Raw genomic sequence first — 23,778 nt, 5'->3', positions numbered from 1 at the left:
TAATGATTTTTTAAAATGTGATATGAGAAAAGGGTAAACAATCTTGCTTACTATAAATTCCTTTAAAATGTGGAATAAGGAAATAAATAGGAGCAATACTATATTCTCCCCTTTCTACCCATGGTCTCCCTTTCTACTGTTTTCATGACAAGGGGTCTACTTACCATGGTCCAAAAATACCAAACCGACAATTCCAGAAATGAAGAATTCGGCAGGGTTAGATTGCACACTGCTCCAGAGAGCGTGATGAACTCTCGGGTGGCCCTGCCTGGGACGCGAATCACCCCTTTGCCCAGCACACCCACGCTGTGTGCGCTCCCAGCCCAGTAGTCACTAGCAGCTGTCTCGGTCCTCAGACTGACTGTGGGGGCATCCCAGTGCTTGGGTGCAAGTGACCCTCATTTTGCTTAATAATGGCTCCGAAACACAGGGGCAACAATGCTGGTGATACAAATATTCCAAAGAGAAGCTTTCACTTGAAATGCGTCCTTGAAGTGAAAAGGTGGGTGCAGTACAATAAGCTATTTTGAGAGAAAGACCACATTTGCATAACTTTTATTATAGTATATTATTATAATCTTCCTATGTTATTATTAGTTATTGTGTTCATCACGTACTGTGCCTAATTTCTAAGTTATGCTTTATCACGGGTATATTTGCATGTATTACAAAATACAGTATATGTCAAGTTCGGTGCTATCTGCAGTTTCAAGCACCCACGGAGGGTCTTGGGACGTACCTCCCACAGGAAAAGGGGGGCTAATATACTAAAATACAGCCACAGGGTCTTGAATAAAACATTACGGTAAAAAAAGTTGAGCTCTGCAGATTGGTTTTTAAACACACTTCTCTTATTATTTACCTTTGGAGACAACATGATATTATGGATTGAGAAGGCCCAAGACCTGGTTATGCCACTTCCTAGTTATGGTCTCAAACTAGCCTAATTCTTCCTGGATTCAGTTCCTTTGTCTATAAAATAAAGGTAGCCCTGGCTGGTGTAGCTCAGTGGATTGAGCCTGGGCCTACGAACCAAAAGATATCAGTTCGATTCCCAGCTAGGGCACATGCCCGGGTTGCAGGCCAGTTCCCAGCGGGGATGCACTATAGGCAACCGTGCATTGATGTTTCTCTCCCTTTGTCCTTCCCTTCCCCTCTAAAGATAAATAAATAACAGCTTTAAAAAAAGGTAACAAACACCTTTCTCCTAGGATCACTGTGAGCCTTACATTAATGACATACTGCTACCTACACAGGGATGAATGTGTTTATAAGAAAATAAGTATAAATTAGTGGTATATTGTATGAAAAGATTATCATTGTATGTTAACCCATGTGGGTTAAAAACAGAACCATATATAATTTCACTTAGGTATGGATCCTTAAAAAATCAACTTCATTCATACTACACCTACAAATTTTAGTCAATTTACCAAATAACAATCATGTTAAAAAATCAGAAAATTTGCCCTGGCTGGTGTTGCTCAGTGGATTGAGAGCTAGTCTGGGAACCAACACATAACAGGATTAATTCCTGGTCAGTAGACATGCCTGGGTTGCAGGCCTGGTTCCCTGTCGGGGCACGCGAGAGGCATGAATTGGTGTATCTCTCACACACTGATATTTCTCTCTCTTTTTTCCTCCCTCCCTCCCATCTCTCTAAATTAAATAAATATTTTTTTTAACAAATCGGACAATTTTATGACTCAGTAGTGTAGATTTGGGGGGAATTCTACTTCAATTTGTGGAAATGCTTTATAAACCATAAAGTACTAAGTAATACACAATATTGTTTTTATTGTAATGCTCTGTTAGTTTCTAGAGCAGCTGGAGACGTCATCAAATTAAAACTACTCAACACGTTAAACTGCACATTTTTATCCACAGGCATTTAATATGAAATTTACTTGCAAAATTAGGGAAGTCAACTTCCTAAGAAGTTACAACAACATATATAATAGACAACAAGTCAACAAAGATAACAAACAAAATTTTTAGAAGTCTTCCCACAATTTCATCTTCCAGACTTGTGGGTGTAGTAGTAGAAATTAATATCCAGTTTTTACACGTCATATCCAGAATGCGCCTGCTTCCTAGAGGGAAAAAAGAGAGAAGTACCCTCAAATGAACACACAGTTCTGATTGTTTGACTCAATCTAACATTTGCACTGTGAAGAAATAGTGATGAGGAAACACCTTCAAGGCAACACTTGACATACTTGTTACCAACCAATAAACTAAAATGTTTTATCCCTTAATGAATTAAAATATTTTTCATCCATTCACTTTGACTGCTTTATGTCATAGTCATAGATTTTTCTGTGTACCAAACCTGCCTTCTTTCTCACAGACACAGTTCAAGCACTTTGTAAGGTATGGAAATGTCCAGTCACTGCTGTGCACCGAAACTAATATAATACTGTATGTCAACTGTAATTGAAAAGTAACTTTTTAAAGAAAAGAAACAGCTCAAGGAACTATCAGAATAACTCGTCTCTTTTGGTATTATCAGTGTTTAGGAAGTCTTAGATATTAAGTCATTTACACTATTGTACAGTGGAATCAGTGAAATTATCAGTCTTCCAACCCGTACAGTATTGTCAGGACACAAAAATTTGAAAACATGGAAAAAGGCAGGAAAATTTTTTTTAAGTTTTAAAAAATTAAACAACAAAAGGTTTTTTAAATTCTATTGATTTTTCCTCAAGATCCTCTCTCATATTCTGGTCTTTGAATAAGGTATCAATCAATCTCTTTCACATTTCAGTGTTAATTAAACAGCTTTAAAAGCTGGAATATTGAAAAGTATAATGGAATTTATAAAAGTACTAAGTTGTGGTTGGTTTAGCATACTGTCAGAACATTTTACCAAATGTCAGTTAGGTAGAAAGTTTAGAACCATTCTGAACTCCTTTTTCAGGAACGCAAGGTCAAATAAGCAATTTTCAAGTGCTTACTTACATCCAAGTCCCTTATGTACATCAACTTATAAAGGACACCAGCACTTCTAAAAAGTGGCAAGACTGGGGTAGTGCTATTATCACTCAAAACCCAAAAAGGTGGGTTGAGTTGTGAGAGAGGAGGCGGGGCAGTGGGGGGGGGGTGGCAGAGAGATACACGATCTATGCAAGTGTAATTTTCTCCCACGTGGAGCAATCTTGATTGATTTCTGTAATAACCAGCCCCATTCCTAAAGGAAAGACTTGTGCCCCAAATTACACAGCAATCACCAGCAAAGAAAACACCTAGAATATCCCTTACATTCAACAGTTTTCCTTTGCCTATGTTACAGAAACAAGGGATAGGAATAATACGTGGGTTTACAGAATGACTTTCTCTCTCTCCTATACCCTCAGCCTCCAAATGGTGTTTCCTTTGTGCTCTGAGGGGTACCTTCCATTTCCTTCAACGACAGTAAGAGAGAGGCTCAAACAGGAAGTGAGGGAAAGACCAGACAATTGGTTAAGGACTGAAGAACAGAAACCCATGTCTTACCTGACTTAATCCCAGGTGGTGGTAAATGACTCTGCTCTGTGGTTTTCTCTCTGTCTGCTCTGGCTAGAACAAAGTACACTCAGCACAGGTGGTTTCTTAGCAACTTCTGTTCCTGGGTCAAAGCACATTAAAAGGTTTTGTTAGACAGTGAGGAGGTGTACGCAGCTGAAGAAGAAGGCGTCTACAGAGAGAAACTCTAAAACTACTTCTCAGAGAAGTCAGGTAGGAGATATTGAAGAGGACTTTGGAAAACAGGACACTTTCATTTCGTTTCATCACAAATCCACATAGCTAAAATCTGTACCTTTAACAGAAGAATTAAACTGAATTCTAGGATTTTCCTAGCAGGGCAAACATTCACAACACTTTTTAAAACAATTGTTCTTAGGGGTGGGAAGATGGGAGAGATGTTTAATGTACATACTTATAACTAGTAAATGAATAAGTCCTGGAGATCTAATATACAGTACAGTGATTATAGAAAAAAACTATTATAAACATTAAACTTGCTAAGAAACTAGATTTTGATTGTTCCCAATTCTAGAAGAGATGAGAATTACGGGATCAGATGTTAGGGGATGTTTGTGTGGCCGTCATATAATATAAATGTATCAAATCAATGTCATACACCTTAAACTTACCTGACCATGTTGCATGTTAAATATACCGCAATAAAATTTTTCTAAAAATTATTTTAAATATATTTGCTTCAATATCCACCTTGACAACAAATAAAACTTCTCTGTCTATAGAAGAGACTACAACTCATGAAATTGTATGTCTGTTATAAATTCAAAAGTTTTAAGATTTTTTATCACTTTCATGATCAAATTAGAAACAGAGGAGTGAACTTATTATAAGAGACCAGGCTATAAAGTTCAGTCACAAAAAGAAGATTTTTTTTTGTCCAATAAAATGATAATTATTATAACTGAAATAATAGAAGCACTATTTAGAAAATTGTTAAAACATTTAAAGATGAATAAAACCAATACCTCTGACCACCTGTTACAATCTTAGGCATATACCCTGAGGAAATGCATGAATATCCACACCCAGGACACATATCTAAACGTCATCCATAGTGTCTTCAACCCAAATGCTCATTAGGAGAGAGATGATAGATAGATAGATAGATAAATATATTCATATGATGGATTTTTTTACAATAATAAAATTAAGCTACAGCTCCACAAAAAGGCAGAGCTGATTTTTATAAGCATAATATTAAATTTTTTAAAAGCAACATGTAAAAGAAAACACACAGTGTAATTATACTCATGTAAAGTAGAGAAACAGAGTTAAAAGCACGTAGTTTAAGAAACAAACTAATAGATTCATAGAACAAACTGATGGGGAGTACGGGAGATGGGCAGAAAAGGGGAGGGGGATTAAAAAGCGCAAACTTCCACCCTGGCCAGGTTGCTTAGTTGGTTGGAGCGTGCACCCAAAGGAGGTTGTGGCTGATCCCCAGTTGGGGCAGGTACAGAAAGCAGTTGTTCTCTCTCTCTTTCTCTCCCCCTCTCTCTCAAATCAAGAAACATAGCCTCAAGTGAAAATTAACAGGAAAAAAAGTACAAACTTCCAGTTATAAAAGATGTCATAGGGACATAATGCAGAAGGTATACAGCTAAGCACAGTGACTGACGGTTACTAGATTTATTGTTATGATCTCCTCATAAAGCACATGAAGGCTGAATCACACCTGAAACACACTGTTGTATGTGAATGATGATTAAAAGTTGAATTTCAAAAGTGCATGGTTTAGTGGAGGATGTACAGGTGGCAACAGTGTAGTGGTAAATAAATCAAGAAAAGTGAGGCGCTGGCCTCCATAAATTCAGGAGAGTGGTGGTGACTTTAGTGAGAGGAGGGGAGGTGGAGATGAGGAGCTTCCCACAACATTTCATTTCTTGTCCTGGATGTGGTTACACTGACAATCACTTCTTTTTTTTGTTTGTTTTGTTTTTAAAAAATATATTTTGTTGATTATGCTATTGCAGTTGTCCCATTCTCCCCCCTTCACTCCCCTCCACCCTGTACATCCCCTCCCACACACACTCCCCTGCTTTAGTTCATGTCCATGGGTCATACATATAAGTTCTTTGGCTTCTACATTCCCCATACTATTCTTACCCTCCCCGTCTGTTTTCTGCCTACCATCTATGCTACTTACTTACTCTCTGTACCTTTTCCCCCCTCTCCCCCTCCCACACCCCTGTTGCTAACCCTCCATGTGATCTCCATTTCTGTGGTTCTGTCCCTGTTCTAGTTGTTTGCTTAGTTTGTTTTTGTTTTTGTTTTAGATGTGGTTGTTAATAATTGTGAGTTTGCTGCCATTTTACTGTATGTATTTCTTATTTTCTTTTTTAAGATAAATCTCTTCAACATTTCCCTTATTAACAATCCCTTATTAATATTTCAGGTAATAAGGGCTTGATGGTGATGAACTCCTTTAACTTGACCTTATCTGAGAAGCACTTTATCTGTCCTTTCATTCTAAATAAAAGCTTTGCTGGATAGAGCAATCTTGGATGTGGGTCTCTGGATTTCATGACTTGGAATACCTCTTTCCAGCCCCTTCTTGCCTGTAAGGTCTCTTTTGAGAAATCAACTGACAGTCTGATGGGAACTCGTTTGTAGATGACTGTCCCCTTATCTCTTGCTGCTTCTAGGATTCTCTCCTTCATTTTAATCTTGTCTAATGTAATTATGATGTGCCTTGGTGTATCCCTCCTTGGGTCCAACTTCTTTGGGACTCTCTGGGCTTCCTGGATTTCCTGGAAGTCTATTTCCTTTTCCAGACTGGGGATGTTCTCCTTCATTATTTGTTCAAATAAGTTTTCCATTTGTGGCTGTTCCTCTTCCCCTTCTGGTACCCCTATAATTCAGATGTTGGAATGTTTAAAGATGTCCTGGAGGTTCCTAAGCCTCTCCTCATTTTTTTAAATTCTTGTTTCTTTATTCTTTTCTGGTTGGATGTTTCTTTCTTCCTTCTGGTCCACTCCACTGATTTGAGTCCCAGTTTTGTTTTCATCACTATTGTTTTCCTGTGCATTTTCCTTTATTTCACTTAGCATAGCCTTCATTTTCTCATGTAATTTGATACCAAATTCAACCAATTCTGTGAGCATCCTGATTACCAGTGTTTTGAACTGTACATCTGATAGGTTGGCTATCTCTTTGTCACTTAGTTGTATTTTTTCTGGAGCTTTGATCTGTTCTTTCATCTGGGCCATTTTTTTTTTTTTTTGCCTCAGTGCACTTGTTATGTATGAGGGGTGGAGCCTTAGGTGTTCACCAAGGCAAGGCAACCCAGTGGCTGGGTTGTGACACTGTATGTGGGGGAGGGGTCTGAGAAGGAACAATGTCACTTACTCCACTCGCTGCCAGATTTCAGTCACTTCCTCTGCTTCCGCCAAGCAAAGTGGGCCCTTTCTGGAGCTGATTCCTGGGTGAGTGGGCTTGTGTACATTCTAGGACCCTGTGGGTCTCTCCAACGAACTCTCCTGTGATGCTGAGAGTTTCTCTTTCTGCCTCAACCTCCACAGGTATTTTCAGTCAGAGGTTTGAGGCTTTATTTCCCTGCACTGGGGCCCTGGGTTATATGGTCTGTCCTCATTTTTTCCTGGTTTACCTGAACACAAATGTAGGACCACCTGGTCCTCCAGCCGCTTCATGCACCGTGTCCTACTCTACAATCTGCCTCCTCACCAGGTTGGCCAGCCGCCAATTTGCCAAGAGTCCTCTCTGCCCGGCTGCCCATCTCTGCCCCTCCTACCCATCTGGATGAACATGTCTTCTTTAACTCCTTGGTTGTCAGACTTCCATGCAGTTCAATTTTCTGTCAGCTCTGGTTGTTGTTTTCCAATTGTTGTTGTCCTTCTTTTGGTTGTGGGAGGAGGCACAGTGTGTCTACCCACACCTCCATCTTGGCCGGAAGTCTGACAACCACTTCTTAGCTATGTGTTAAACTGTAAATACAAGTTCTATGTGCTTTTCTATATGTATGTCAGACTTCACAATTAAAATATTTTAAAAAGAAAACAGAAGTGCCTACAAATGTAAAAGGTGGTCGTAACAGTTGAGTTTTAGTGATTTTTTTCTTTTTCTTTTTCCATTACATTTTCACTTAAAAGAATGTTGCTTATATAACTTTAGAAAATGAAAGACAGTGGCCCTATAACTACTAGTCCTCTTCCTCCCCATAAATTGAAAAGGAATGTATACTGATCTTATTTCTGTCAAAAGAACCATTTAACAACCATTAGAACCTGGTCATTGGTAATAAATTCATTCTTTTGAGAAAGAACATGTTCTCATCTCATTCAAAATGCTGATGAGAACCAGGAGTGTGTGTGATCCCTGTTTGGCTCTTCCCCTTGGTATTAGATGTTTTCAGTTGTAAATCACTGGAGAGACACAGATTGGTGTCATGACAAGATTACAAACACTCAGATTCTACTGTGTGTTACAATTGGGAGTATCACCGTACTTTGATTTACATTAGCTAAAAGCTCAGTAATCGAGTGTTTTTTATTTGGAATTGCTGGGACATTCTTTTGGGGGGAAACTATTTAACAATAGCAATTTTTTAGGGAAAAACTGTTATTGGATAAAACATGCACCAAAAATATAGCGTATTTTTTAGACCATAAGACGCACCTTGGTTTTAGAGGAAAATAGGGAGAAAAATTTTGAAGCAAAAAAATGTGGCAAAATATTTGATCATAAATAACATAATATTTCACCAATGTAAATGTAAACAGAACTCAATAGCAGCATTAACAACCATTATTCCTTTCAAATTTTGGGGAGAGGAGAGTGGGCGCGTCTTATAGTCTGAAAAATATGGGTAAATAAATTTCAATGGGTTAGGACAGTTTTGAAAGTATAGTAGAACATATATAGTGTGACTAACTCAAGACCATGGTCTTACCTTGAATGCAGTATTCAAAAACCATAGTTAAATAATTTCACCTCCAATTTCTGTAATAACACACCATAGGTTGTTTCAGCCCAAACATATTTCATGTTGAAATTTCAGATGGTTGCAAATACTTCCCTCTCCCATTTGCATGCCTCGACCTAGCTTTTACCCCCCTCCTATTTCCAAAAGACACTGGGAGTCAGTGTATTATTTTATAGAATGTTGTACTAGCAACAGGATGAATATTCCCTTACCAAGTTTTTAAAACTTCTCTTTGTTTTTTTCTTTTGTTTCCATCGAGATTCCAAATGACCTAACTCCAACTGACTGCTCACTGTCTATGGAATGGCTGGGCAGGGGACCCCACAAAGGGAGTCAGACAAATAGAGAGCAGGCGTAACCCGTGCTCTCTGGAGTTGAACTTCACTGAATTCTCGGTTCTTCAGTCTGATATCAGTGTGTAGGCTCTTTTGGTTTTTTTCAAAGATTTATTTACCTATTTTTAGACAGAGGGAAAAGGAGGGAGAAATAGAGTGAGAGAAACATCACTGACATTGATGTATGAGAGAGACATCAGTAAGTTGCCTCTCACAAATGCCCCAAACAGGGACCCAGCCCACAACCCAGGAATGTGCCCTGACCTGGAATCAAACTAGCGACCTTTGCTTTGTGGGAGAACACTTAACCAACTGAGCGACATCATTCAGGGCAGCTTATAGGCTCTTCATTAAAACCTTTACAAACACGTTTTTGTGAAAAACAGGGTATCTCCAGTCAACTCTGACCCCTGACACTAGTGCATTGACCAAATGGCTTGGTGTCCGGGAGAAAAAACAAAACAATGCAAAACAAACACACCAGAAAAACCACACCCCTCTATTATATAAAATTACTCCTCCTAATTATTTATACTAAGGCATCACCCCTTTCTCAATTTCTCTCAACTTCTACTCTTTCATTTTACGTTTTAGGCGTGGATTCTTGGTGAAGACAAAATTGTAAAGTCTCTTTTTCAATCAAAAGAAAAATGCTTTTCATTGGATTCAAATTTATATTCTTAAACACGAGTCACATTTCAAATAATATTTTCTTTTTTGGATAAGAATGTGCTAATCCTACTTCTTGTTTCCATCAATATCTAATGGTCAGGATAATATTGGCAGAGTTGCCTTGAGACACACTTTTAAAAAATGAGATATAATTGAAATCTGTCCACTTTTGCTTAATAGGTCACTTATGTAAATTACCATAATGACCCTTTATTGAGGGTCAAGTATGTGCCAGGCCACGTTATGCATGATCAGGATAAGGAGCCGCTGCCCAGCCTACTGAGCTCCTACTGGGCTACTCGGCCCAGCTCCTACTCTATGTTGGAGCCTAGATTCTACCAACCTGGGACTCCAGTCTCCAAGTCCTCAACTACAGGGATTTATTAATTTTTTCTTATAGAAAGTCACATGTGAAAAGATCTGCATTACAATGGAAGCTGACTGTGCTGAAATGAAAACATCCACATGGAATGATCAATGGCCACTTTTTTTCTTTGGTCCGGCTCCTTTCTGCAAAAGTGAGCTGCTGGTTGAATAGTGGGACGGACAGTTCTGTACTTCCTCTCTGTGCCCGAAGACCCTGAGGTTGCCAGAATATCTTTACAACAGCAGTCGTTAAATTATTCACATCAAAACAATCTGCTCTTTGTCAGTGGAACCTTCACAAACCACCACTGGGAGGTTATTCACCAGCAACCAGATTAGCTGAAAGGCAGTTTTTAAATCTACTTTTTATTAGCTTTTACTACCAGCAGTTTTATTCTTGTTTATTATTGGTTCATTATCTATCCGCGGATCAGCTTATGACTGATAAGTTTCTCCCCTGGATTTCAACATTAGCTGGACAGAGAAATAACAAGAGTGCTGTCAGGACACGTTGGCTGAGAGATGGGTCTGGATTTAGACTGATGGGGTTTGACTCAGATCTGCCACTTGCCACAAGAACCTGGGACAAGTTACATTAACTCTCTGTGCCTCGGCATGTCTGTAAAATGGGGTGATGACCATAGCACCTACTTCTTAGGGTAGTATGAGAATTAAATGAGCTCATACTTGCACCTAGCAAGTAAACATCTAATTAGAGAGGGTGACTATTATGAATTATCATTTAGCCTATTCCATCCTAGATTATACCCTTTGAATGAATCATTCTTTTTAGGTTCTTCTTAAGCACTTAAACAGGCAAAGCTGTTGCGTTCCTACTTATCCTTTGAAACCCGATGTTCCCTCCTCCGTGATCCATCCTGACTTCCTCTGGTAGAATTCAGTGCTCACTTGCCTGTGGTGTAGTGCCTCTCACTGCACTGTTTATGGTGGTTTGCATGTACCAGCCTCTACGGAGTTGCTATCTTCCTAGAAAGTGGGATCCACGCCTTACCCGTCCTGGATCCTAGCGCCTCACAACAACTGCATGCACAGTAGAAGCTTTCTTGGAAGGCTGAAAGTTCATTTTTTTTAAATGACTATTATAACAAGAACAGCAGATACAGCAGTGGGCAAAAGGATTACAGTGGTGAGTACGCCAAAGAATTTGTTCTTGTATTATTCATTTATTTCTGTATTATTTATCTTCTTATTGTTACAATTTTGTGTCCTTACTTATGATTTACCCTTTAGGTAATGATGACTGGTAATTTAACCTACTTCTGCTCACCCCTGTATATTAAGTCTACTTTTCCCAGCAAAATTTTAAAACTAAAATCCCAGAGTTAGGAGCTTTTAATTTGTGTGCACATGGACAAATGTCTCTTGCCCATGAAAGTTTTGTTCAATAAAATTATCTTTTAGAAACTTGAGAAATCATACGGTAATTACGTCTTGTCGGTGTTTTCACTTCTGGTTTTGTTTTTTTTTCCTCCTTGTAATTAGGAAACCAAGTCAAGTTGTTGGAAGGCAGCAATAAACATACGGCGCCAGCCCTAGAGGTTTCAGGACAGGAGTGTCCTGTGGGGAGGGTCACCATTTCTGTGACATAATGGAGATTTGTCCCCTTAAGTCTCCTGAAATGGATGCCAGTCTAGCAAGGCGGGAGACAGAAACTCCTGAAATCTGAGTTATTCAGAAGCTAAAGAACAGCTGGGCATATTTAATAGTAAATGGATTTTGTATGCTTTGTAAATTTCTAAAAATTTGAGTTCGAGTTGCATTTTCCGAACTAATTAAGGCTCCAAAGCTCAGTTATGTGAGAAAGGAAATTTAATGCACATCTGAGAAATTAATTCATTGACGATATGAGCCTTGTAAGAGTGAAAGCTTGAATGAGAATCATAATAAACAGCACATGGCTTCATACTTAAATGATTGCCAGACATGATTGTTGGACCTTGTTCACTTATTAAAATGGGATTTCAAGGAAATTTTTCTCTTTCCAGGTACGAAAAACAACAGTAGTGAAAGGTCTGCACTATCACAGAAATGTTGGCACCGGAAAAGATATTTGTGATTTTGTAAAGTTCTCACTTGACCAATGAGACCCAAGGAAGTACAGCAAACTCATCTGAGGTCACACAGCTGCTCTACTTCAGAGCTACTATCATAACTGCCTCGGCAATTTTTCAAAATCTCTGATAAATTGGATTCTGAGTTCCGTAAGATAGGGCGATTTGGAGATATTCTACTGTCATCACCTCCCAGCTTGTTTGATTCCAGCCAGGGAAAGACCAGAGAATCCGGAATAAAGGAGGTGGCAAGTGAAAAACCCAAGAACTTGGCCAGGCAGACGCACGAGGCGCAGCACTTGACAAAGTGGACTTGGACTGCAAAGAAACACTTAGGCTCTGTCACACATGGTCGGTGGAGTGGGGCGAGAATGTAGAATGGGGGCCAGATGGAGCTGGTTTTAGATCCCGGTCCTGGCCGGCATTAACTCTGCAGCCTTGGCCCAGGCACTTACCACCACCTGCTACCTCACCTGGAGAACCACCAGAATACCTGCCTTCCAGGGCATGGAAAGGGTTGCATTCATTACTACAGTTAAGAAAGGCCTATGTGTGGTTTGATTTTAATCTCGTAAAACCTTATGAGGTGGGTTATTGCACTTTTATTCCCTTAGTTGGAAAGATGGGCCTATGCATGCTTTGATTTTAATCTCATAAAACCTTATGAGGTAAGTTATTAACACTCCTATTTCCTGAGAGGTTAAGTGACACGACACAAGATCACACACCAGGGCTGACCAGAGATTTGAACGGAGGTCTGTTCGGCTGTGAAGCCTCAGCCGCTGCACTGCCTCAGGACTGGACGAAGGTAATGCAGGAGCCCGGCAAGCTGCCCGATGCTGGATAAAATAATGATTGGCGCGATGAAGCAGCAGAAGCAGGAAGATGCCTGCTTCCCTGCAGCCCAAGCGCAGGTGAGAGGCGTGAGAGATCAGAAGAATGGGAGGGAAGCCTGCTCTTCCGCAGGGGCGGGGCGCCCCAGCCCTGAGTGGAACCGCTCCACTGCTTTTGTCTTCAACTCTCTCCTGGGCTTTCTTTCTGTGTCAACACCTGTCTGGGTTTGCCTTCCCAAGCCATCTATGGCCATGCCTCCAAAGTTTAAAGTAAATATTTTGAGCCTAAAACGAACTATGTTTCTACCCAGGAACAAACATCTCCTCTTAATCATTCACTCCCAAGTCTCCGGAAGGCTGAGATTCCCCGCTATCACATTCCTGCCCCAGATAGGAGATTGGACATTGACCCTAAGACCTAAATTACTCAGTTGTGGGCACTTAACATGAGGAAATATTCTAGAACCCAAATAATCAAAATGTTTCCAGCCTTCTCCCTGCCAAGCTCCCCACCCCTCTCCATGAAGGACAGCTGCAGTGCACACTTACAAGGCCCGACATAGTTTCCAGAGCACTGGCTGGGCCCCAGGGCTGCCAGGCTCCAACAGGGAGCCCCAGCGCAGCAGCGCGGCCCAAACCCCACCCTCCTGTGTGACAAGGAGTGGGACTGAGGGCTGTGGTGTTTATCTGCAGAATGCGTGCATCCAAACAAGTGCCATCGCAGGTTTGCGGCTGGCGGGTGGAGGAGAGTAGAAAATCTCCGGACCTCTTTCAGTTCTAAAAAGCATTTCACAAAGTCTTTTAAGTATCTTCTTAAACTGCAATGCACACTCCTCTGCATAAACTCATTGGTGGCAGTTTGTTATCTGCTGAGGTACGGGGGTGACGTCTGAAACCAGCGACATGTTATTTGGAGTCAAGTTTAGCTGAGAAGATACGTGGGTAGGTTGGAGAACACAACTTCCAGTTAAATAAAAGTCTGTGACCTCCGTTTAGGAAGAATTATTATTTCCAGCATGTAGCACAGGGATTAGAACAAAATAGGGGCTCGATAAAAACAAAATGTGGGCTGGGGGAAGAGGAGCCATAACTTGATGGTGCTGTTCTCCTATGATGTCTCATAGACTCATTACTTAGGAGGAGAACCCAAGGAGGAGGCCTGTAAACCAAGGAGCCATTTCTCCAAGAACGTACAACCTTCTAAGGGAAAGACTGTTGTTTTGCTGAGTTTGTGCATGAAGGCCCTGCGGACCTGCTGCTGCATCAGAATACAGTTTCCTGTCCGTGCTTCTCCTTTTTCGTGTAACAAGCCCCCTCCGACCCATATCATGAAATGTCTTCTACAGTAGAGCTCACTGATCCCTTTCTAATGTACTACTGTGTCTTGCCTACACTTAGAATTGTATACAAGTTTGCAGAACCAAAGCTTATTAAGGAAAACAAAAATCTCACCCTGTCTGCTGAGTTACAGGGTGACGGGCACTTTGGGAAGCAGGTGTTGTGTGAGACAACCCTCCTTTCTGTCCCATGCAGACACAGAATAGAAATCTAGCAAGGCGGCAGACCAGTCTTTTGTCACCATAATCACAAGAAAACATTTAGAATGCTGATTATGGCAGAGCCAGTGACTTTGGTGAACAACAGCTTATGCTTTGAAATTGTCATGCGAGGTTCCCCGCCATCACTGATCTTAGCCATGGCCTTGCGTTCTAAACTACTAACCACGCACCACCCTTCCAAGCCCACATCCTCAGCATTCACAACACCTACACATCCTGAGGATGCAGTTACTAAAAGCAACAGAAGCCAGTTATTGTCTCAACAACTTAGATTAGTGTTTCCCATCAAGGACCACTCTGAAGGCTCTAGGCAGGGTCCGGCACAGATAACACCCCTTTTTCATTACAAAATCATGAGCATGTAATTCTGTAACATAGCAACATCACACTCAAGCACACCATATGACATTTTAGGTGGAATATTCAAATTAAAACTGTAAATTATCACACCCATATTATTATTCTACCAACCACTCTCAAGCAGGCACTACTTCTGCTGGACCCTGTAGGTTGCAATTTGAAAACAAATGAGAGCCTTGGCTGGTGTAGCTCAGTGGATTGAGCACGGACCTGCGAACCACATGATCGTGGTTCAATTCCCAGTCAAGGCACATGCCTGGGTTGCAGGCCAGTTCCCAGAGGGGGACTCATGAGAGGCAACCATACATTGATGTTTCTCTCCTTCTCTCCTTCCCTTCCCCTCTGAAGATAAATAAATAAAATCTTTTAAAAAAAAGAAAACAAATGAGAGATGACTGAGAAGATTCAGGTGCTGGAGTTATTGAGTGATCAGTTGATAAATAATATAATTGTCTAATCATGGTGTGGTACATCTGAAACTAATATAATATTGTACATCAACTGTAATTTTAAAATAAAATGTTTTAGAAAAGAAGATTCAGGAAAAGTTCAAATGAGGGATTTCCTAAACAATGTTACCATACTTGGCCACTTATATGCAATTCTCGCAAACCCCCCTACCCTGTAAAACAGGTGACAACTCACACTCCACAAACAGGGAATCTGAGGCTCAAAGAGATTGAGTACTTGCCTGAGGTCACACAATTTGTGAGGGGTCCAAGCCAGGGCTCAGTACCCAAGAGGGCGTCTGCCTCCTTCCCACCCACTCTAATGCCTCCCGTATACATTCTATCTAGAAGCCCGATGCGCATGCTCAAGGGCACTGAACGTGTGTAACCACAGCAGAAAGCTTGGTCGGTTTATAGTCCTGAAGAAGGACTGCAGGGTTAGGTTTCCTCCCTGCTCTCAGGGACCGAGCTGGGCACCAGCCTTTCTGGGCGCCAGGGTCCTCCTTTCCAGATGGAAAACACGGTGACCTACTTTGCAGGGCTCTCAGAGGCCGCCATTATAGAAGGGCTTCATAGACAAAGCCTTTGCCTAAAATAACAAGAAGGCAATGAATCCGTGGAACAAGACAGGTACCCTCTCTGACCCAAATCTCCTATCCAACTCTCCCCTGTGATACTTTCCAAATTTCTCTTTGAAATCACAGAAATCCTCTCTCTAGAGAGGAAACAGGGGAGATGAGAACATCGAGCATAGCCACAAGGCTTGCTCGAGTAATTGAGACATCATTAATGCCTTGCTTCTCCTCCTGCCTTTATTAAGCCAGAAGGAAATGGACAGAGCAGAATGCTAATTCATTAATTTAACCAATAAGCAGCCTTATACAAATTGAACAGATGCTGAAATGCAGGGAAGGGAAATAGGCTTTATGAATCTAAGTTTTAATTTACTATATTCTCTCTCCAGTAGAAACAAACAACAGTCATACTAAACTTTCCTCCTATAGCAACATTTTAAAATGCCACATTTTTAAAACCCAAAACTTACTGTTTAGGGGTCCAGTAAGTGAAGTCCGAAGCCAAGGAGATGATCGCTCTCTTTTGTGAAAAACACCATATGCTCCTAGATGGATCAGGAGAGTCACTGGGCTGTTATTAATAACTGGCCTAGAGCTTTACGAAGAAACATGAGCCAGACCATTACAGGAGGAGGCCAGTGGAAAGGAATTGACAGACACAGGTGGGATAAATTATGACCAAATTATACTTAGGCCCACACAGGAGCTCAAATACCCCGTGAGGAGGGCCTCGGCCCTTTCACAATCAATAGATCCCACGTCAAACACTTTGAGAGTTCCATAGTCAGCTAACAAAAATACCCTTATGTTTGTTTAACTCTCTTGAAAAATGGCATGACTCATTTCATGTTATACTATCCTTCGTTCTTCCGAGAAATGCTTTCTTGTGGATATCTGACTATCTTCTCATATTTATCCATTTTCCCCTTGTTTACATTGACTTCCCCTATGTTTACAATGTATGAACAAAAGGATTTTCAAGCCCTGGCTGGGTGGCTCGGTTGGTTGAAGCATCATCCCATACACCAAAAGGTGGCAGGTTTGATTCCTGGTCAGGGCACATACACAGAAACATAGGCTGAGTATTTGATCCCTGGTTGGCTCACGTGTGGGGATCGGGCGACCAATGTTTCTCTCTCATGTGGGCGTCTCTCTCACATCTCTCTCGCTCTTGCTTCTTCTCTAAGATCAATAAACATATCCTTCGGGGAGGCTTTTTTTAAAAAATGGATTTTCAAGGGTACATTATCAGTATTCTGAGATTTGTTTACCTGTGAGCATATCAGCCTCTCTCCCTCATAGATCCCAAAGCAATCCCTGGAAGCGCGCGCACGCGCGCGTGTGTGTGTGTGTGTGTGTGTTGAGGGGCAGGGAGGTAAATCTTGGGAAGCTATAGAATTCAAGTCTGAAGAACAAGTGCCCCCGGCAACTGACATCACATCGGTCAGACTGTTAAGAGTGTGTCTTCAGACCTAAACTATATTAAACACTGGCTCTGTACAAAGTGTTAAAAGAAAACAGGAGATAAGACAGAAATATGTCTTATTGAAATATGTAAAGGTATTAATCGAAGGCGGGACATATTCGTGAGATTTCCTCATTCTGAAGGTTCCAGCTGCCATCCCCCTGACTCAAGCCTGGAAATCAGCCCTTTTTCAAACTAAACCCCTTTTCAACTAACTGCTAAGGGTGGGGAAGCTCGGACACCTATGACCCTCACCCAGTGGAGTGGTGTTCTGCTGGGGTAATTGCCTCGCCCCCCCAAAAGTAATATGCCTGTTTAATAGATGGGTAAGAGTGTAAAAGTAGGAAAAAACAACTTTTTAATTACTCTGATCCATTTTAAATTGTTGAGTATCCACTGAATACACATATTTTTATAAAACATATTCACAAACTATTATAATATATTATGTTCATTATATAACACAGATAGAATTTTTTAAAGATAAAATTCAAGACTACATGAGCATTCTTTCAGCACTACACATGGGTCCCTGGGACATGAACACCCCAGTCTGCAGATGGCTGGGGAGTGGTGCAGAACCCCAGCTTCACCACTCACTGGCTACTGTGGGTTGAATTTTGGCTCTCAAAAAGATATGTCCAAGTCTTAACCCTGTCTTAACCTGTGAACGTGGCCTTATTTGGGAATGCCACGTGACAAAGAAAACAGACACTTGAATGATGTGTCTACTAGTCAAGCCTCCCAGGATTCTCGGGCAATTCTCAGACTGAGGCTCTCTGCTTGACTTCTCATGTGGTGCAGAGAATCTCAGGAAGTCCAAAGGACTTACTCATTCTCCTAGCACGGCCCTTCACAGATGGGGAGATGGGGCCCAGAGATTCCAGTGTGTGTTCCAGTCTGATGTTTACTGAAACCTCCTTGAGCCAGGCAGAGTAGATTTGACATCCTTAAGGATATCAGCCAAGTGGGAGAGATAGGTAGATGAACACACTTAACAATTTCCCCAAACCTACCAACCACGTCTTGGCTCTGAGCTTGCAAATGCCATTCCTTCTGTCACCTAGAAAGAGAAGATCATAACAGTCACCCTCACATAAATTTGTAGCAAGGATTGAATTAACATGTGTGGAACATGCAAATGCACAAGAGTAAGAACTACAAAAGTTCTTGCTATTTTTATTATGTTGAACACTTCATCCTACAGGCAAGATGGGGGCTCACGTTTCTATTCTAAGCAGGGGTGCAATGCCGCCAGCCTTTCTTTTAGAAAGGCTTGTGGAGTTGGGGTTACTGAGCAGGTCCTGAGGCCAGAAAAGCAGCTGACACTATTTCCTACAACAGCCCAGGAGCGACAAGGACTGAACTGACATGGAGCAGGAGTGGGGAAGACGAGCAGGAGTAGGAAGCGTTTAGCAGATGCAATTGGCAAGATTTAGTGTCTGGCTAGAATTGGGTGGGAAGAGGCTGCCCGGACAAAGAGTCGGTGAGCACTTTCTGTTTATCAGGCACATAGCTAGACTCTCAACACCAAGAGATGCTGAGGAACCGGTGCAGGGCCACAGTGAGTGAGCAAGTGGGCGAGAGAGACTTGAAACTCTGTGTCCGGGTGCCCAGTCTACGCACTTTCTAACAACCCGCTGCAATCTGGGAAACAGGTCCTTCCCAGGGATAAAATTTCTGCCTTTCACATAACAGCTCTTAACCCACAAAGAGGACCAACAAGGAAAATTCAGATACCGAAGGAGGTGGGAGGAGGACTTTGGAACATCCAGGGCCTTCCACGCCAAAAATAATGAAAGTTTCTTACCTCGAGCCACTCACATTAGCAAATTCCTTTTATTCCATTCATTTTGATGTAATATGTTTTATGCAAACTTGAATACTTTGCCTCTCCTTCCCATTTTTATTGCTAGAGGCAGATCACTCACCTTTTCTTCTTAACTTTACAAAAGTGTTGCGGTCTCCCACTGCCACTGAGCGTACAAAATGAAAAACAATCTCTGTCTCCCGCCCCGGCCTCACAACTAAAGGCTGGGAGGAAGCCCTGGCCACACCGAGACCCTAAAGAAGCTGGTGACGGAGGAGGAAGGGGCTGTGGGAAGACTTGCCCCATCATTGTCTTCAGCAAGGACCAGCTCCACAGCTCTACCACATCCTTACTGTCTCTAAGAACTACATCGTAGACACAGAGGTATGGGGTAAGCAGTCCCAGCAGCTGGTCCTGGGAACACAGCAGGGCAGGAGGACTGTGATCACCTCCAGCCTCTCTCCTACCCCAGCAATGACGTCATTCTCAAGGACAGCCTGGGAAACATTCCTGAGAAGCGGACTCATGAGGTGAAGCAATTTGGCCCCATCCTACCCATCATCCTTGTGGGCAAAAGAAGGAACTGAGGCAAGACCAGCTAACCAGAGAGCTGGCCAAGATGAATTCGGAGCCTGTTCCATCTGAGGAAGGCCAGGACATGAGGAGCCAGATCAGTGCCTTTGGCTACTTGGAGTGTTCAGCCAAGACCAAGGACAGGGTGTGGCAGGTGTTCACATGGCCATTTGTAAGCTGGCCTCCAGGTGCACAAGAGTAAGCACCCAAGGGGAAGCACCACTCATTCTCTGAGAGCCCAAGACCGCCCCTCTTTCCCACTGTGCCTGCCTTCACAGGAATTCAGAAACACCCCCTTTCCCCAGCCACACCTTCCATTTTCATTTCTCTCCAGCCCCAGGATTGCATGGAGTTTCCCAAGCTCCCAGCCCCCCACGGTGGTGGTGGCAGGCCCCTCCTCCCTCCTAGCAGGAGAGGAGTTCTGCTGCTGCTGCCTGGGTCCAGGGCCAGGGTCCTTGATCCCTTTAGCCTTCCCCAGAGGATCATCACACAGCAGTACCTGACAAGCTTCTGGTTCATGGGAGTGTGCCTGGGGTAGGAGACTTGGAGGGTGTAACCCAGAGTCCGGGTCCCTGGGGTTTCTGCTCTGGCTATACTTGGTGGGAGACATGAATAAAAAGATCATTGGCTTCAACGTGTTAAAGAAAAAAAGAAATGAATAACACCCTATGGAATTATGTATTCAAGCTGTTTTTAAAGTATCTTCCCCCCCAGTTTCATTTCAAGAAGCTGGTTTGAGGCTTTTTGTTTCTGGGTTTTCTGTTTGTTTGTTTGTTTGTTTGTTTTGTTTTGTTTTAAGTAGAACCTGGCTTGATAACTGTGTGTTGCATGAAAGAGTCCAAGAAGCTTGAAAGAAAACCGAGCAAATCTTTAAACAATAAAATTCAAGACCCAACACATTCCTTTCTCACAAGCTCTCCACCCCCTCCCCCCTTCCAAGTGCCCTTAGGGCAGCGGAAGGAAGTGGCCCATGAACTCCAGCCTCCAAACATCCCTCAACAACACTGCCCAAGTGGGACAGAGCTGTTCCCCTCGTCAGTGAGCAGAATACCCAGGGTCCCAGGTGGCTGCAGAGTGGTTTGAAGAAGGGGGACTTGCTTCTTGCAGGAAGGTTCTTCCAAAGGAAGGTAACTGAAGACAGGCACCCAAAGCACTGCCCCGCAGTCCTGGGTAATAGTCATCCCGAAATGAACTTCCTGCCCTTAATCAGCCCGGTATTTTTAAAGAGGCGAGACTGGCTTGGGTATGGTGGGGGACGGTGTGGAGGAAGTGACACAGAACCGTTATCACGCTGTGGCGCAGCGTCTCCATCCTATCTGGCTCCGTTTTGGCCCAGTTTCAATGCCTGGGACAGTTCAGGGAGGGCTGTGGGACGGATGCGGGCTGGCGGCCGGGCGTTCTGCCCTGGTTTCGGGCCTGCAAGCTGTGCTACCACGTTTTCAAGGTGGAGACTTGGGAAGAACAAGCACAGAAGTACAGCGCTCCACATGAAATCACATAAAACTCAGAACAGTTCTGAAAGGTGATCTGACTGACATCTTTCAGACACAGCATTCGCACATCACTACTGCCAAGAAAAACGAATGTCGGTTTTGAAGAATGCCATTGTCTTTTTGTAAAATTGCATTTTCAGAAAGTGAATTCGAGAAAGAAAATCTTAAGAGATAGGACAAGCTAACTTGGTATCTATCCCCAGAACAATCCTGGCACTGGAGGAATTTAAAATAACAGCGCTCATACGTTGGGGGCTCAAACCTATCCTACGTTCAAAGTCCCTGCCGTAAGGACTTTATATGTAGAAACATGTTTATTCCACACAACTCTGTGAGGAAGATGCTAGAATGGACTCTGAGCAGTTATGCAACTTGCCAAAGGACCTTAGGGTCAGACCAGTGTCTGAAGTCAGGCCTGTATATGTAGGTCCCGGTGCCCATCCTCTCGCCTGCCCTCTGAAGATAGACATTAAGGAACGAACACAAAAGCATGCTTTGATGAAGGAATTTTTTTTCTTGAACCCTTTGGTTTAATAGACAAGATTAAATACGTGATGGTCCTTTTAGAGATGGAGTTCCGAGTATCATAAATGTGCTTTGACCCCCTTGTGGCCATTTAGCATTTTTTTTAACGAAAATTTTAAATACTAAATGAATTGCTTACCCTGGTCTCCCTGTAACCAGACTCAACCAGGGTAAATATTGGAGAAGTATAATTGGTAGAAACTGGTTAACCTGGAGAGATCAAGATGAGTGAGTACTGGCATCCTCTCTACACACAGGCTAACCTTTCCTTCAGGCATAGAAATGGGCTTGATCAAACAAGCTTAGAGATAATTCCATTTATGATGGGAAAACAAAGAAAAATGCAACTCATGGTACAGGCTCATAGGTATTTCAAGTCAAACCTGGCTCTGTGTTTGAAATACGGGTTTTTTTCCTCTGACTTTTAGAGGAACTCTCAAGGCATAAAATGGGCCAATAATTTGGATAACCTGCACTTTATCTGAAAGGTAATAAACTTGTTTAACGAGTGAGGAGCTTAACGTCAATTTACGGCCCTTGTTTTCCCAAAGCACACAGAGAGTAGGTCGTATAAAAACAGTCACTTGGGTTTTAGTTGCTTTACAAATGAAATCATTCCTTCTCCCCTCCAAGTGGCCACAGTTCCCATCTCAGTAAATCAAACCCGTCTGAAGTATTTTCTCCATGACCAAGGAAATCAGGGACCTCTTTTCAGATGAGGGTACAAAATTTGAAGATGGGGTTCCTCAGATTAGGAAGGGAACATGGTTGGAAATCCGGATGCCAGGAGAATTTAATCAAACTTTTACTGGTTCCATGGCTCAGTTGTCATTGTCCTAGACTCTACAATATCAAATTGACAAATTTTATCCTTGTAAAGAAGTTAGGAGGAGAGAAGAAAATGGTAGCAGTTCCCTGTACTCTACATTTTTTAAAAAAGTTTTATTGAACCATTTGGTTTAATAGACAAAATTAAATATGTGATGGTCCTTTCAGAGATGGAGTTCAGAGTATCATAAATGGGCTCTGGCACCCATGTGGCCATTTAAAATTTTTTTAATTACTATTTTTAAAAAATAATAATAAAATTATTATTCTTGCTGGTGAGACAAGCAAGTTAGGAGCTACCTAAAGGTCTGACATTAGTCAAACAGCACATTAATCACACCCCAGTCATGCTCCTCAGCCTGGGAGCATGTTGTGTAATCTGAAGGTGCGTACAGTGAGTCATGAACAATCGCCACTCAGAAAAGGCCAGCAACTTAAAAGCACCCAAAAGTTGAGCTCATATTTCCACAGAATGAAAAGTCAAAGTAAAATAATGCCCAATGACTTCCTCTCCCTAATCACATTGTTTTTATATTTAATTCATTCATTTTTAGAGAGAGGGGAAAGGAAAAAGAGGCAGAGAAACATCAATGTGTGGTTGCCTCTTGTGTGCCCCCAAGTGGGGACTTGGCCTACAACCCGGGCATGTGCCTTAACTGGGAATTGAACTGGTGACCCTTTGGTTCACAGGCCAGTACCCCAGCCACTAAGCCACACTAGCCAGGGTCCTAATCGCATTCTTAAACTCAGGTGTACTAATGGTGGCGGGTTGTCTCACTCCATACTTGTTTACATAGAGACTGTTTCTTTAGAAGAAGCCTCATGACTGATATACCTTCTTTGGATCATAGGAATTCGCCCTAAATCTCTTTTGGTTCCAAAGTTCTATCAGATCAACCAAAAATGTAATGACAGCAACATCACATCTTAACTAGAAAATTGGAACCCTAAGGGGCAGTGGTAGTCAGCGGCCTTTTCCGAGCTCAGAGGAGGTTCTGACCATGCCAGTACTATTATCTACAGAAATGTGTACGTGGGAACACGCAGAATAAAGGAGAGAATTTCCTCCTGTTTCACTTCACTGGAATATCGATCTCTCCAATCCAGTTGTCTGCAGTCAACAACTCACACACCCATAAACCAAGGCTCAGGTCAGAACCGCTTCTCACCGGGTTTCCCACTTTGGAGCGTGGTGCGCAAACCACTGCCGCCTTCCTGCGCAGATCACACTTGCTGCGGCGGCGCGTTGCTAGCAGTCTTTCCCACGACTCCCTCCTTCCTCTCTGTTCTTAAAAATCTGTTGGAGAGCTACTCCCAGGTATCTCTCACCTAATGTAGGGAATCAATATAGTGCTTTCTTACTATTACCTGGCCTGTGCTAGGAACTTCCCATGCA

General features: G+C 42.2%; 1 protein-coding gene and 1 pseudogene across 2 annotated transcripts; one reads left to right on the top strand and one right to left on the bottom strand.

The window, feature by feature from the left end:
- Positions 1-1,777: 1,777 nt before the first annotated feature.
- On the bottom strand, positions 1,778-16,259 carry MRLN (myoregulin). Of its 2 annotated transcripts, none has more exons than XM_037062653.1 (3): positions 16,159-16,259; positions 3,496-3,607; positions 1,778-2,093 (listed from the first exon to the last, which is right to left on the bottom strand). In XM_037062653.1, the coding sequence occupies exon 3, from the start codon at positions 2,071-2,073 to the stop codon at positions 1,933-1,935; it is 141 nt and encodes a 46-aa protein (XP_036918548.1). In that variant the 5' UTR covers positions 2,074-2,093; positions 3,496-3,607; positions 16,159-16,259; the 3' UTR covers positions 1,778-1,932. The 2 variants fall into 2 exon arrangements, with proteins under 2 accessions (XP_036918548.1, XP_036918549.1); XM_037062654.1 differs by lacking the exon at positions 16,159-16,259 and adding an exon at positions 12,641-12,773.
- On the top strand, positions 12,776-19,738 carry LOC118998473 (rho-related GTP-binding protein RhoC-like; annotated as a pseudogene).
- The last annotated feature ends 4,040 nt before the right edge of the window (positions 19,739-23,778 follow it).

Source organism: Sturnira hondurensis, unplaced genomic scaffold (genome assembly GCF_014824575.4).
Source record: "Sturnira hondurensis isolate 20B ecotype Veracruz unplaced genomic scaffold, ASM1482457v3 Scaffold0014302, whole genome shotgun sequence".
Classification (NCBI taxonomy): Eukaryota; Metazoa; Chordata; class Mammalia; order Chiroptera; family Phyllostomidae; genus Sturnira; species Sturnira hondurensis.
The sequence above is the reverse complement of the archived record's forward strand: the minus strand, read 5'-3'. Positions and strand labels throughout refer to the sequence as shown.

Coding starts and splice junctions, on each gene's coding strand:
- MRLN (XM_037062653.1), bottom strand. CDS start 2,073: ATGACGTGTAAAAACTGGATATTAATTTCTACTACTACACCCACAAGT.